At 45.9% G+C, this 16527-nt stretch overlaps 1 protein-coding gene across 1 annotated transcript in view; it reads right to left on the bottom strand.

The window, feature by feature from the left end:
• Positions 1-16228, bottom strand: part of LOC110506118 (leucine-rich repeat-containing protein 49) — a 47336-nt gene extending 31108 nt beyond the window's left edge. The window contains exon 1 of the mRNA XM_036963624.1: positions 16001-16228. Coding sequence (XP_036819519.1) covers positions 16001-16228 — 228 coding nt within the window. The remainder of the gene's footprint in view (positions 1-16000) is intronic.
• Between the last annotated feature and the right edge of the window lie 299 nt (positions 16229-16527).

Below are 16527 nucleotides of genomic sequence, written 5' to 3'. Positions count from 1 at the left end.
GATAACACACAATAAAGTCTGGGACTTATTTTCATTGTGGTCCTCTTATAACAAGATGGCTAGGAAAGATCGAACACGGTTGAACAAAGTATGACAGCAAGATAATAAAACATAAAAACAAAGAAGAATAACATCCATCTCATCATTGCAGTTACAACGTAACTGGGCACAGAAGACATCAAACAGTTTTTTATTTTTCAGAGCTGCCCAGAGAGGACCTTGTTTTATGGGCAGAGACAACTCAGTCCACTCTCAGGCTCCAGTATACAAGAAAGTACCTTTCCCAGCATTACTCCTGAACCTGTATAAGCACACATTAGCAACACCTGATCTGGTGCTGTGATTGTGTGCATCCCTAACATGGGAAAAGTAATCATTTAGATATCTGGGTGCAGAACCATAAATACTCCTGTAAACCAAACCCAGTCTAATCTGGGACACCTTAGCCTCAACAGGCAGACAGTTGAGTTCCTGAATGCAGCTCCTGCCTATGTGAGTATGTGGACTCACCTTCAATACTATCCTGATCAGCGTACTGTGGGCTATCTGGAGCTTCCCCTTCATAAGCTTAGATAAGCCCCCAAACCAGGAAGTACTCGCATAGTCAAAACTGCATTGAATGAGGGCAGTGTCTAGCACTCTCATGGAGTCCTTATCAAGCAGCTTAGACATTCTAGCCAAAAACTTAGTCTTGGCATTAACCTTCCCTAGCACTTTAGTGGCCATGTTCACACCTCCCAAGCTTCCATCCCAGGTAGCTAACAGAGGTTTTAGTAGTCAGGACCTCACCCCCTAACTCCACTCTGATTTCAGAGGACCTACACAATTTCGGTCTGGACCCCAAAATAATTGCCTCAGTTTTACCTAAGTGCAGAGATAGCTTATTATCTCCAAGCTATTTGCTAATGCTAGTAAGCGCTGTGCTAAGTGTGCTCTCCAACATTGTTTTACTTTTGTGAGACAACAGAGGTGTAGAGTCATTCGCATAAAGGAAAAGACGGCAAGAACAAGCATCTTTCATATCGTTTATATACTGTAAAAACACTAGAGCCCAAGCACGCTCCCCTGCGGAATGCCACAACTCATTTGTTTTGCCTGAGACAGCGAACCATTAACCTCTACTACCTTCTCCCTACTTGACAAATAGGCCTCCAGTTTGGAGATTAGGAGACAGTGGTTAACTGTATCAAAGGCCTTCTGTAGGTCCAGCAGTACCATTCCACACAGATTTCCCTTTCCTAATGAAGTCAGTCAAGTAAAGTAGACATGAATCAGTGGAGTATGTTCTTATAAAACCCGACTGAAAATCATGCATTAGACTGTTTCTTGACATATTCATAAATTTGCTCATGTACAGTACAATTCTCTCCGGGATATTTGGTGTTTTACTAAGGATAGATACGGGCCTATAATTCTCAGGGTCAGACTTTATCCCCTTCTTATAGAGGTATAACTTTAGCTTGTTTCATGTCCATGCGAAAGATGCCTTGTTCAAGAGAGAGATTAACAATATGCGTAATATAAGGGGCAATTTGCTCAGCAGAATCTCTAAGAAACCTTGCAGGAATATTATCCAGGCCTGTGGCTTTGGAGCATTTAAGTTCTGCTAGTATACTGGCTATTTTGTATGTTGCTACATTTGCAAAATAGAAAAGAGTTTGGCTGAACCCTTAACTCAGAATAATATTTCCTGACTTGGTCGTTTCCAGTCAAACTGGTGGGCAGCTTGCTAACTAGCTTGCTGGCAACAGAAGTAAAAAAAATAGTTGAATTATGTCACGTATCCCCCCGGTACTGCTGCTCATTCTGTTCACCAGTTCCGGAGGTCGACGTCAATGGCCTTCTAGGCTGTACTGAACTGTGTCATTACGCACACCTGGTTCCAATTCCTCACTGATTGTGTTTGTGCCCTTTGTTTCCCCATTGGGCTGTCGATTATTGTTCCTATATCCATTGGTTGTGTGAGTACCTATGCGTTGTCTTAGCCTGCGCTTGGTATTTTGTGCATTGTGTATTACCGGTCCCGTGTCATTCTATGAGCTTTACCCTCGCTCTTTTATTTGGGTACATCCCAGTGTATTGTATACATGTTTGTTTTGGGTGTATTAAAAACCCGAATGATGTATTCCTGCGCCTGTCTCCAAATCCTTTACACCAGCGTGACAAATTAATTGGCAACCTCTGCATATACCATCTCCCCCCTGATGTTCAGTCCAATACTGTTTAGCTTGTTTTTAGTAGTACTACAGCCTAATTCCTTAAATGATTTTCAAAGATTTTTAGGGTTATTTGTTCTCAATGATTTTTATCAGCAAAGTAACCCCCCTTAGCTTCATCCATCCTGCTCTGTCTGTGGTGTGTAGGACAAAATCAGGTTGCTCTTGAGAGTTCTTACATTTCTTAAAGGCCTTATTCTCTACTTTACTCAGATGTCTAATGGGAGCCATCACATTCACCACATCAAGGAATCTACATTTAAAGGCTTCCCAGGCACTGTCTACCCCTACACTATCGAGCACAGGTGACCAGTCAATTTTACCCACTTGCTCCCTAAACAGTTCAACAGAGTATTTTTTGAGTCCTCTGATTCGAACAGTTTTGTGACCCTTAAATATATATTTTAAAAAATCGTACTTGTGCAAAATGTAATAAATGATCACTGATTCCATAGACTATTACTCCACTCTGCAATATTTAGAACTTATCAGACACTAATATTTAAGTCAATTGTACTTTGCACTGTTTCACATACCCTGGTGGGATCTTTTATCATTTGGGTCAGAGCAAGTGATCTACAGAAGTGCATAAATACATTGTGGGTTGGTCTATACTTTTGCAGACATCAGTATTGAAATCCCATAACACAATGATTTCCTTCACCATCACTAGTAGCAGCCCAACAGCTAACTGTCAGGCTAGCTGCCTGCAACCAGAACACTGGACCAAATCCAAGGGCACAGCTTAGAAAAAATAACATTAATAGTGCATGTTAGATTCAAATGTGTGCCTGGTGCAATAAACAGACAAAACTAGTACTGACCACACCAATAAAATATATGGATTCACTACAAAATGTATAATACACTGTAAATAATATACAGTACTGAATTAGTCTAAATAATTTGTCCAGTATGTTAAGGCAGCTGAGTTCTCATAGATCAATATTACTTATGAATAGCTCATGCTGTAAGCATATGACCCAGATAGTAAAGTACATTAGAAGCCCATGAGATAGACACTGCGTTAACATCCAAGGGAAACATTAAAGTCAAAATAATACAGGACAGACATCAACATGCCTTAATCTCTCATTCCACTCTGCTCCCACATGAAGGGCAAAGCTTGGGCAAAGCTTTCATGGGTTCCGATTTACTTAAACATGAATATAATTCAAAAGTCTGATACTCATATTCCTTTTGTTTACGTTATGTTCATACCCCCTGGGCTCTAACACTCAATCATTATCAAAATGCATGTTTCCCTTGGAAAAAGATTAATGGCAAATGCAGGAGAAGGCTTCTAAAGCTGCAGCTAATGAGGATGAAACAAACTAAACAGGGCCAGGCACAGAATAGAACAAAACTCTCCTCGTATGGCCTGTTGCTGCACCATCCTGCTCAGCTACAGTGCTGACTTTTTCCACATTTTGTTATGTTACAGCTTTATTCTAAAATGTATTAGTGTTATTTTCCCCTCATCAATCTACACACAATAACCCATAATGACAAAGCAAAAACTGTCTTTTAGACAATTTTGCAAATGTATTAAACATTTTAAACATCACATTTACATAAGTACTCAGACCCTTTATTCAGTATCTTGTTGAATCACCTTTGGCAGCGATTAAAGCATCAAGTATTTTTGGGTATGACGCTACAAGCTTGGCACACCTGTATTTGGGGAGTTTCTCCCATTCTTCTCTGCAGATCCCCTCAAGCTCTGTCAGGTTGGATGGGGAGCGTCGCTGCACATCTATTTTCAGGTCTCTCCAGAGATGTTCGATCAGGTTTAAGTCTGGGCTCCGGCTGGGCCACTCAAAGGACATTCAGGGACTTGTCCCAAAACCACTGCTGCGTTGTCTTGGATCTCTCTGTACTTTGCTCCGTTCATCTTTCCCTCGATCCTGACTAGTCTCCCAGTCCCTGCCGCATGCTTCACTGTAGGGATGGTGCCAGGTTTCTTCCAGACGTAACACTTGGCATTCAGGCCAAAGAGTTCAATCTTGTTTCTCATGGTCTGAGTCCTTTAGGTGCCTTTTGGCAAACTCCAAGAGAGCTGTCATGTGCCTTTAACTGAGTGGCTTCCGTCTGGTCACTATTCCATAAATGCCTGATTGGTGGAGTGCTGCAGAGATGGTTGTCCTTCTGGAAGGTTCTCGCATCTCCACAGAGGAACTCTGGAGCTCTGTCAGAGTTACCATCTGGTTCTTGGTCACCTCCTTGACCAAGGTCCTTCTCCCCCGATTGCTCAGTTTGGCCGGGCGGCTAGCTCTAGGAAGTCTTGGTGGTTCCAAACTTCTTCCATTTGGGGAGGCAGGGTAGCCTAGTGGTTAGAGTGTTGGACTCGTAACCTGTAATTACTCCGTAGAGCTCTGAGAAAAGATTTTGTCGAGGCACAGACCTGGGGAAGGGTAACAAAAAATGTCTGCAGCATTGAAGGTCCCCAAGAACACAGTGGCCTCCATTCTTTCTTTCTTTTTAACCTTTATTTAACTAGGCAAGTCAGTTAAGAACAAATTCATATTTTCAATGATGGCCTAGGAACAGTGGGTTAACTGCCTGTTCAGGGGCAGAACGACGGATTTGTACCTTGTCAGCTCGGGGATTTGAACTTGCAAAAAAAAAAAAGAAAGAATGGAGGCCACTGTGTTCTTGGGGACCTTCAATGCTGCAGACATTTTTTGTTACCCTTCCCCAGATCTGTGCCTCAACAAAATCTTTTCTCAGAGCTCTACGGAGTAATTACAATTTGGCAATTAACACTGGAGTGATAGATGTGCAGATGAGGATGTGCGAGTAGAAATACTGGTGTGCAAAAGAGCAGAAATTGTTTTTTTTTCAATAAGGGGATGAGGTAGGTAGTTGGTTGGATGGGCTATTTACAGGTTGGCTGTGTACAGCTGCAGCGATCGGTAAGCTGCTCTGACAGCTGATGCTTGACGTTAGTGAGGGAGATATAAGTCTCCAACTTCAGTGATTTTTGCAATTCGTTCCAGTCATTGGCAGCAGAGAACTGGAAGGAAAGGCGGCCAATGAGGTGTTGGCTTTGGGGATGACCAGTGAAATATACCTGCTGGAGCGCATGCTACGGGTGGGTGTTGCTATGGTGACCAGTGAGCTGAGATAAAGCAGAGCTTTACCTAGCAAAAACTTATAGATGACCTGGAGCCAGTGGGTTTGGCGACGAACATGTAGCGAGGACCAGCCAACGAGAGCATACAGGTCGCAATGGTGGGTAGTATATGGAGCTTTGGTGACAAAACGGGTGGCTCTGTGATAGACTGCATCCAATTTGCTGAGTAGGAGGCTATTTTGTAAATGACATCGTCGAAGTCAATGATCGGCAGGGTAGTCAGTTTTACGAGGGTATGTTTGGCAGCATGAGTGAAGGAAATAGGAAGCTGATTCTATATTTAATTTTGGATTGGAGATGCTTAATAGGAGTCTGGAATGAGAGTTTACAGCCTAGCCAGACACCTAGGTATTTATAGTTGTCCACATACTCTAAGTCAGAACCGTCCAGAGTAGTGATGCTAGGCGGGCAGGAGGGTGCGGGCAGCAATCGGTTGAAGATCATGCATTTAGTTTTACTAGCGTTTAAGAGCAGTTGGAGGCCACAGAAGGAGTGTTGTATGGCATAGAAGCTCGTTTGGAGGTTTGTAACATAGTGTCCAAAGAAGGACCAGATGTACAGTGGGGCAAAAAAGTATTTAGTCAGCCACCAATTGTACAAGTTCTCCCACTTAAAAAGATGAGAGAGGCCTGTAATTTTCATCATAGGTACACTTCAACTATGACAGATAAAATGAGAAAAAAAATCCAGAAAATCACATTGTAGGATTTTTTTATGAATTTATTTGCAAATTATGGTGGAAAATAAGTATTTGGTCACCTACAAACAAGCAAGATTTCTGGCTCTCACAGACCTGTAACTTCTTCTTTAAGAGGCGCCTCTGTCCTCCACTTGTTACCTGTATTAATGGCACCTGTTTGAACTTGTTATCAGTATAAAAGACACCTGTCCACAACCTCAAACAGTCACACTCCAAACTCCACTATGGCCAAGACCAAAGAGCTGTCAGGACACCAGAAACAAAATTGTAGACCTGCACCAGGCTGGGAAGACTGAATCTGCAATAGGTAAGCAGCTTGGTTTGAAGAAATCAACTGTGGGAGCAATTATTAGTAAATGGAAGACATACAAGACCACTGATAATCTCCCTCGATCTGGGGCTCCACGCAAGATCTCACCCCGTGGGGTCAAAATGATCACAAGAACGGTGAGCAAAAATCCCAGAACCACACGGGGGGACCTAGTGAATGACCTGCAGAGAGCTGGGACCAAAGTAACAAAGCCTACCATCAGTAACACACTACGCCGCCAGGGACTCAAATCCTGCAGTGCCAGACGTGTCCCCCTGCTTAAGCCAGTACATGTCCAGGCCAGTCTGAAGTTTGCTAGAGAGCATTTGAATGATCCAGAAAAAGATTGGGAGAATGTCATATGGTCAGATGAAACCAAAATATAACTTTTTGGTAAAAACTCAACTCGTCGTGTTTGGAAGACAAAGAATGCTGAGTTGCATCCAAAGAACACCATACCTACTGTGAAGCATTGGGGTGGAAACATCATGCTTTGGGGCTGTTTTTCTGCAAAGGGACCAGGGCGACTGATCCTTGTAAAGGAAAGAATGAATAGGGCCATGTATTGTGAGATTTTGAGTGAAAACCTCCTTCCATCAGCAAGGGCATTGAAGATGAAAAATGGCTGGGTCTTTCAGCATGACAATGATCCCAAACACACTGCCCGGGCAACGAATAAGTGGCTTCGTAAGAAGCATTTCAAGGTCCTGGAGTGGCCTAGCCAGTCTCCAGATCTCAACCCCATAGAAAATCTCTGGAGGGAGTTGAAAGTCCGTGTTGCCCAGCAACAGCCCCAAAACATCACTGCTCTAGAGGAGATCTGCATGGAGGAATGGGCCAAAATACCAGCAACAGTGTGTGAAAATCTTGTGAAGACTTACAGAAAACGTGTGACCTCTGTCATTGCCAACAAAGGGTATATAACAAAGTATTGAGATAAACTTTTTTTATTGACCAAATACTTATTTTCCACCATAATTTGCAAATAAATTCATAAAAAATCCTACAATGTAATATTCTGGATTTTTTTTCTCATTTTGTCTGTCATAGTTGAAGTATACCTATGATGAAAATTACAGGCCTCTCTCATCTTTTTAAGTGGGAGAACTTGCACAATTGGTGGTTGACTAAATACTTTTTTGCCCCACTGTATATAGAATGGTGTCGTCTGCGTAGAGGTGGATTAATGAATCACCCGCAGCAAGAGCGACATCATTGATATATACAGAGAAAAGAGTCAGCCTGAGAATTGAACCCTGTGGCACCCCCATAGAGACTGCCAGATGTCCGGACAACAGGCCCTCCGATTTGACACACTGAACTCTGTCTGAGATGTAGTTGGTGAACCAGGCGAGGCAGTCATTTGAGAAACCATGGCTGTTGAGTCTGCCGATAAGAATACGGTGATTGACAGAGTCGAAAGCCTTGGCCAGGTCGATGAAGACGGCTGCAGAGACAGGTGCGAGGAAGGCTGTAATCTCTGCCATTTGCAACACTGCTTTTATAGGAACATTTCTCTACTGCTAGTTGAGTACACACATTAACAGTACTGTCTACAAATTATGAGGATTTATATTTATTTAATCCCTGTAACGTAACAAATTGGGGGAAAAGTCAATGGGTCTGAATACTTTCCGAATGCACTAAATGCGCATGTCAGTGGCAGTGTGCAATGGGTTACAAAATAAAGCCATAGCCTACTTTAGGCATAAACAAAATAAGGCTACTGTATGCATACAGTACCGTCAACCCACCACACCACTCAGTGACTTAGTTAGGGGGACATTAATGGTGGGCTGCTCTAACACAATTACTGTATAAACAACTAAGGAGAAGAGGAGTGCATTCACTTCATGCCGTTCAGGCACCGTTACACAACACTTTTAATGTGCTGTCTTCTACAGTTTATCAGAGTACACCCAATATGTTCTCCCTGTTTATTATGCTTATTATACATTTTGGTTGAACCAAAAGATTACATGTAAAAACATTTTATGAAATTGGAAACAATTAAATATATATGTGAAATTAAATTAAACAATAATATATGTTGATGATAATGCTAACAATACCCTAATATATTCAATATGCTGTAAACTATTGTCTTTTAGCAGTTTCACTCAATTCCTTATCAACCTAATAATTATGACACCCCTCACTATTGTCATTGGTTTCACTAATTGCACTATTTGTCTACATAACCTGGTTCAAGCATTCCTGACATTACCCCGAAGAAGGCACAGTGACGCCGAAACGTTGGTGTTTTACACAATAAATGACTAGGAGTTTATACATATGGTGTGTGTGACTCTCTTTGTTTTTACAGCTTACTGTCTCTAACACTAACAGTATTACAGGGATGCTGCCTCCGCAGGGGTGCTGTAAAATCAATCACTGCATAAATGATGAGAGAGACAGGTGCGAGGGAGGCTGTAATCTCTGCCATTTGCAACACTGCTTTTATAGGAACATTTCTCTACTGCTACTTGAGAACACACATTAACAGTACTGTCTGCTGCTGCATCCCCATAGTGACAGGAACGCTCTGCTCCTGAAATAAAGACATTAGATGACTGTGCGCTCCCACTCACAGTGTCACATAGTAGGCTTTGAGGAAAACGCTGCAATGAATCCTTATAACATACATTTCTGCATGCTGACAATGCGATTCATACCACAGTATGAGCACATAGTCTACCACACATACACCTGCTTCCCAGACTGAATATTCACCTCTGCTTCTCCGTCAGTGCAACAGCACTTCCAGCTCCGACCGTGGCTGAGTCTATATTTAGACACAGTCTCAGACAGAGTGATGTCATCACTGGGCTGATGTGGTGCATAAAAAAAGCCCACTGTCTGTCCACCACTGTCTATCTCATCTTCTAACAGCAGGGGACCAGAGAGTAGGAGTTGTGTCTGAACCTGGTGTCCGTCTCTCTCCTGCGTGTCCTGGGCTTCACTTCAACAGCTCAGCTCCACCCAAGCTATGCTGACAGCTGACGTGTGTTAGATTTTCTCACACACTGAGGAGCGCCCCTAAAACCATTACTGTGCCAACACAGCCTCTCATAACCTCTGTCTCTGCTGCATGCAACAACACTACAAAGAGAAGCGCCAACAAACGTGTGTGTGTGTGTGTGAGAGAGAGAGATCCTTAGTAAGTGCTACTGGTGACCTGGTCATTCAATGACTAAGGTTGTTTAAGTTACTTGTCTTTTAGAGAGTGCATACAATATACAGACTAAAACCATACAGAACAGTATCTCACCCATTCATCACAAACAGAGTGTTACTCTGTTACCATCATCTCCAAACTGTTCCATTTTAGGTGTCATTTAGGATGGTTTTCTAGGGTAAACAAACCTTTCAGACATGTACTCTATGTAGCACAGTACCCAAAGGGTTATACATACAGAATGTCTAAAATACTGGCCTTCCATGTAACTGAGCCCAATGTTTAAGTGTAGGTTTAAACCTGTTTGGAAAAGTGCACTTCAATGTATTTGTCTTTCCCTTCAAGTCCTTTCCAAATATCCACTCTATTCCTCTCTAGAATGAAAAGAAAAACCTTTTAAGACACCTGAAAGTATCTGTGTTTAGTTTGCGCCTGCAATCCGAAAAATGAAAGAGCCTTGAGAAAAATGCTGGAGGGTAGAATTTTTTCCAGTGAGGCCAATAAAACATTATATCCGATTATTAAAAGTAATTTCAGCAAAACTTCTAAGTGAGTAAACAGAAGCTGTAGTTGATAAGATGTGACATTTCTGTTTTTTTAAACAATTTTTCCAGCCTGGTCACGTGATACAAGTCAGGATTAGACGTCCATCTATGTCTGATGATGTCGGGAGATGACATAGAAACTGGCCACTAGAGGCAACCATGAGCGCTGTTACCTTCAAGAAGATTTCGGTTTTGCTAAGGCGTTGCGGATAGGGATGGGAGATGGGAGTAAACATCTGCCTCAGGTACAAAAGTAGGTTGAATGTTTAAATCCAATGATATAAACCTTAATCCCCCAAAAATTCACTCGGGGCCCCCTCCAGTATTGGGGAACAGCCCCCCCACATGATTCCATATCTGTTATTTCCTAGTTTTGATATCTTCACTATTATTCTACAATGTAGAAATAAAAATTATTTAATGAGTAGGTGTTCTAAAACGTTGGACCGGTAGTGCATATATATATTTTTGATCCCCGTGCTCGGGGGCCGTGCCTCACGAGCCACTGCCTTAACCATTCAGAGTTAATGCCTAACCATAAGATTTCAGAGTTAATGCCTAAACTTAACCCTAACCTTAAAAATTCAGAGTTAATGCCTAAACTTAACCTTAAACACTTTGAAATTTGATGTTTGAGAAACATGAATGAATGTCTAATTCTGACGTGAGACTGAGAGCTTGTTGAATTTTCCAACATACCAAGTGAGGGAAGGGTTTGGAGATGTCAGACTTGTATACAAATGAAGGACCTGTTTAGGCCTGTTTGTGCTCCTCTGTTGATCAGAAATACAATACTATAGAAACTTAGGGGGAGGGAATTTCTGTTTCAAAAATATCCTATTTAATTTCCACTGGAGTCAGCATGAGGAGGTGTTAATGAGCTAGCTATTTCCCCTTGGTAACCACCGTAAATGAATGGCAGGAGGACAAGTATGCTACTTCACTTTGTGTTTTTTCTTGGTGAGACATGAAACAGAAATTCTTCTAAATGTGATACCAAGACAAACATCAAAATAAGGAAAACATGCAAAGGCTTGTGCCAGCAGCGGAGGATGATAACAAGATGAAAAAAGAATCTGCAGCTAACATTATCATCTAAGAAGAAAATTATAATCTGTCTACACATCTCAATGCGTGAGTGGGTAGGGGGGCAGACACTGGCATCACCTTGAGGACTAGCTTAAGCCATCAGCTGTATGCCAATGAGTGTGTATATATCAAACCACGACAGTTGGATGTGTGCATCTGTTATAATTGGCAGCATTAGCAACACAGCAGCATACTGTTCTTGCACAGTATATTGCAGGGTGGGGGGAACCATCTTCAACCATTACTGTGATGATAGAAGGGCCAAGCTGTTTGCGATCTTAGCACAGATCTGAATCACTATAGGCCTGAGCCATTACATCTGCACAGTGCATTAGTGTGAGCCCAAAGGATTAGACACAATCCAGCTGCTTCAGTTCAGAACAGCCAGGGCTCTGCTCTACCATCAGCCAGTCAGTAGCCCCCTCAGTATGTCAAGCCTGCAGTCCCTCCACCAACCCCAGCCTGTGGCCCCTCAGATCTCAAAACCCAGCAGCTCTCAGTATGTATGCTATGTTGTGTGTATATACTGACATGTATGTGTAACTGATAGATGTACACACACACACACGTTAATATTTTTAAATTTATGTACACTACCGTTCAAAAGGTTAGAGTCGCTTAGAAATGTACTTGTTTTTGAAAGAAAAGCACATTTTTTGTCCATTAAAATAACATTAAATTGATCAGAAATACAGTGTAGACATTGTTAATGTTGTAAATGACTATTGTAGCTGGAAATGGCAGATTTTTAATGGAATACCTACATAGGCGTACAGAGGCCCATTATCAGCAACCATCACTCCTGTGTTCCTGTAAGAGGTGCGTAACTGGCTGCAGGGAAGTCAGGCGCAGGAGAGCAGAACCGGGTAACAACCGGAGCAGTTTAATGAGCAAAACAAACTGCACTCAGAACAACATAATACAGGTTGAAATAAGCCATAGCAAACCAGTCTGAAGTGCACATATACTTTACAACAAACAATTCCACACACAGACATAGGGGGAACAGAGGGTTATATGCATGTCAAGTAATGAGGGAATGTAAACCAGGTGTGCGGGAAAACAAGACAAAACAAATGGAAAATGAAAGGTGGATAGGCGATGGCTAGAAGACCGGTGACGTCAACCGCCGAACGCCGTCCGCAGAGGAACCGACTTCGGCAGAAGACGTGACAGTAACCCCCCCCCCCTTGACACGCGGCTCCAGCAGCGCGCCGACACCGGCCTCAGGGACGACCCGGGGGGCGAGCGAGGTGCAGGGCGTTCAGGACGAAGACGGTGGAACTCCCGCAGCATTGAAGGTTCCAACACGTCCTCCACCTGAACCCATCATCTCTCCTCTGTACCGTACCCCTCCCACTCCACGAGGTACTGAAAGCCCCCCGCCTCGAATCCAGTATGGAGCGAACGGCGTACGCTGGGGCCCCCTCGATCGAGGGGGAGGAGGAACCTCCCGCACCTCAGACTCCTGGAGCGGACCAGCCACCACCGGCCTGAGGAGAGACACATGGAACGAGGGGTTAATACGGTAATCGGGGGGAGCTGTAACCTGTTCTGGGCCATCTCTGCCCAGGGCACGAATGCCGCCCACTCCCCCGTCCGGTCCTGGCAATAAGACCGCAGAAACCTACCCACATCCTGGTTAACTCTATCAACCTGCCCGTTACTCTCAGGGTGAAAAACTGAGGTAAGGCTGATCGAGACCCCCAGACGCTCCATGAACGCTCTCCAGACCCTCGACATGAACTTGGGACCTCGATCAGACACTATATCCTCAGGAACCCCATAGTGCCGGAAGACGTGAGTGAACAAGGCCTCCGCAGTCTGTAGGGCCGTAGGGAGACCGGGCAGAGGAAAGAGACAGCAGGACTTGGAGAAACGGTCCACAACGACCAGGATTGTGGTGTTACCTTGTGAGGGGGAGATCTGTAACAAAAATCTATCGACATGGTCGTTGTGGAACGGGTAAGGTTTGTAAACTTACCTCTGGGCAGGTGCCTAGGAGCCTTACACTGGGCGCACACCGAGCAGTAGGAAACATAAACCCTCACATCCTTGGCCAAGGTGGGCCACCAGTACTCCCCACTCCAACAGCGCTCTGTCCGACCGATACCTGGATGACCAGAGGAGGGTGACATGTGGGCCCAATAGATCAGCCAGTCACGAACAGCAGACGGAATGTACAGATGCCCAGCGGGACACTGGAGGGGAGCGGGCTCTGCACGTAACGCCTGCTCAATATCCACGTTCAGCTCCCATACTACCGGCGCCACCAGGCAGGAGGCCAGGAGTATGGGGGTGGGATCCATGGGCCGCTCCTCTGTGTCATACAGCCGGGACAGTGTGTCTACCTTGACATTCTGGGAACCTGATCTGTACGAAAGGGTGAAAACAAAACGGGTAAAAAATATGTCCCACCTTGCCTGGCGAGGATTCAGTCTCCTCGCTGTGCGGATGTACTCCAGATGTGGTCAGTCCAGATGAGAAAAGGGTGTTTAGTCCCCTCAAGCCAATGCCTCCATGCATTCAAAGCCTTGACAACAGCCAACAGCCCCAGTCCCCCACGTCATAGTTTCGCTCCGCTGGGCTGAGCTTCCTCGAGAAGTAGGCACAGGGGCGGAGTGTCGGTGGCGTCCCCGACGCTGAGAGAGCATGGCTCCTATCCCAGCCTCAGAGGCGTCCGCCTCCACTGCGAACGCCAAAGAGGGATCCGGATGGGCCAGCATGGAAGCCGAGGTAAGCAGGGCCCTTAGGTGAACAAAAGCCCTGTCCGCCTCAGCCGACCACTGCAACCGAACCGGACCCCCTTTAGCAGTGAGGTAATGGGAGCCGCTACCTGACCAAAACCCCGGATAAACCTCCGGTAGTAATTGGCAAACCCTAGAAAACGCTGCACCTCCCTTACCGTGGTGGGAGTCGGCCAATTGCGCACCGCTGAAATGCGGTCACTCTCCATCTCCACCCCTGAGGTGGAAATGCTGTACCCTAGGAAGGAGACAGACTGCTGGAAGAACAGGCATTTCTCAGCCTTGACATACAGGTCATGCTCCAACAATCGACTAAGCACCCTGCGCACCAAGGACACATGCTCGGCGCGTGCAGCGGAGTATATCAGAATGTCATCGATATACACCACTACAGCCTGCAGGTCCCTGAAAATCTCGTCCACAAAGGCTTGGAAGACTGACGAAGCATTCATCAACCTGTATGGCATGACGAGGTACTCATAATGCCCTGAAGTGGTACTGAACTCTGTCTTCCACTCGTCTCCCTCCTGGATACACACCAGGTTGTAAGCGCTCCTGAGATCTAGTTTTGTGAAGAAGCGTGCCCCGTGCATTGACCCAATCGCTGTAGCTATGAGAGGCAACGGGTAACTATACTTCACAGTGATCTGGTTTAGAGCTCGATAGTCAATACATGGGCGTAGACCCCCGTCCTCCTTCTTCACAAAAAATAAACTTGTGGAAGCGGGTGAAGTAGAGGACCGAATGTACCCCTGACGCAGGGATTCTGAGACATATGTTTCCATAGTCTCCGCCTGTGACAGGGGATACACGTGACTCCTGGGAAGTGCGGCATCTACCAGGAGATTTATCGCACAATCCCCCCGATGTTGGATTGGTAATTGAGTCTCCTTTTTGGAGAAGGCGAGAGCCAAATCGGCATATTTGGGGGGAATGCGCACGGTGGAGACCTGGTCTGGACTTTCCACCGTAGTAGCACCAATGGAAACCCCTAAACACCTCCCCGAGCACTCTCGCGACCACCCCGTGAGAGCCCTCCGTTGCCATGAAACAGTGGGGGTAATGACAGGCTAACCAGGGTAGGCCTAGCACCACGGGAAACACAGGAGAGTCAATGAGAAAGAGACTGATTCTCTCCTTGTGACCCCCTTGCGTCACCATGCCCAGGGGAGCGGTGACCTCCCTAATCAACTCTGACCCTAATGGTCGACTGTCTAAGGCGTGAACTGGGAAGGGCATAGCCACTGGAACAATGGGGATCCCTAAACTATGGGCAAATGATCTGTCTATGAAATTCCAAGCCGCACCTGAATCGACGAGTGCCTTATGCTGGGAATGCTGGGGAAACTCAGGAAAAGTAACATACAAAAACAGGTGTGCAACAGAGGGCTCTGGGTGAGAATGGTGCCGGCTCACCTGGGGTGACGCCAGAGTGCCCTCCCTGCTGCCTCGACCCCCAGAGGAACCAACCCGGCACCGACCGGCAGTGTGACCTCTGCGGCCACAGATGGTGCACGTGACGGAACCTCCTCCGGTCTCCCTGAGCGCTGCGCTTCCCAGCTCCATGGGCATCGGAGCGGTGGTGCTGGGGGATGGAACCGACAGACCCTGCTCTGGACGTCCGCGGGTAGCCAGCAAGTTATTCAGCCGAATGGACAGGTCCACCAGCTGGTCAAAGGTGAGGGTGGTGTCCCTGCAGGCCAACTCCCGACGGACGTCCTCGCGAAAACTGCAGCGATAGTGGTCGAACAGGGCCCTGTTGTTCCATCCCGCGCCGGCGGCCAGGGTTCGAAAGTCTATCGCGAACTCCTGAGCGCTCCTCGTCCCCTGCCTCAGATGGAAGAGACGATCACCAAAGACTGAACGAAGACTGCCCGGAAGCGGCGGGTGAAATCCTCTAAATGATCCAGCGTCGCAACTCCTCCCCACACGGCGTTGGCCCACTCCAGGGCTTTCCCCGAGAGGCACGAGACGAGGGCGGACACCCTCTCACGGCCCGAAGGAGCCGGGTGGACGGTTGCCAGGTATAGATCCAGCTGCAACAGGAAACCCTGGCAGAGTGCAGCCGTCCCATCGTACTCCCGGGGAAGGGTGAGACGAATCCCACTGGGACTGGGTGCAGAGGGGGGGCGAGTAGTAGAGACCCCGGTTGCGCTGGTGGGGTGGAGGAACTCCCTGTCTCTCCCAGCGGTCCATGGTTTGGATGACGCGGTCCATGGCGGCGCCGAGATGGTGGAGCATTGCCGCGTTCCCCCGGACACGCTCCTCAACCCCTATACCAGGGGCATCTGCTCCTGCTGACTCCATATTTGGGTGTGGAATTCTGTAAGAGGTGCGTAACTGGCTGCAGGGAAGTCAGGTGCAGGAGAGCAGAACCGGGTAACAACCGGAGCAGTTTAATGAGCAAAACAAACTGCACTCAGAACAACATAATACAGGTTGAAATATCCCGTAGCAAACCAGTCTGAATTGCACATACACTTTACATGTGGAAACAATTCCACATACAGACATGGGGGGAACAGAGGATTATATGCACGTCAAGTAATGAGGGAATGTAAACCAAGTATGCGGGAAAACAAGACGAAACAAATGGAAAATGAAAG

The sequence above is a fragment of the Oncorhynchus mykiss genome, chromosome 26, assembly GCF_013265735.2.
Source record: "Oncorhynchus mykiss isolate Arlee chromosome 26, USDA_OmykA_1.1, whole genome shotgun sequence".
NCBI lineage: Eukaryota > Metazoa > Chordata > Actinopteri > Salmoniformes > Salmonidae > Oncorhynchus > Oncorhynchus mykiss.
This window is presented reverse-complemented; position numbering and strand designations above follow the sequence as displayed.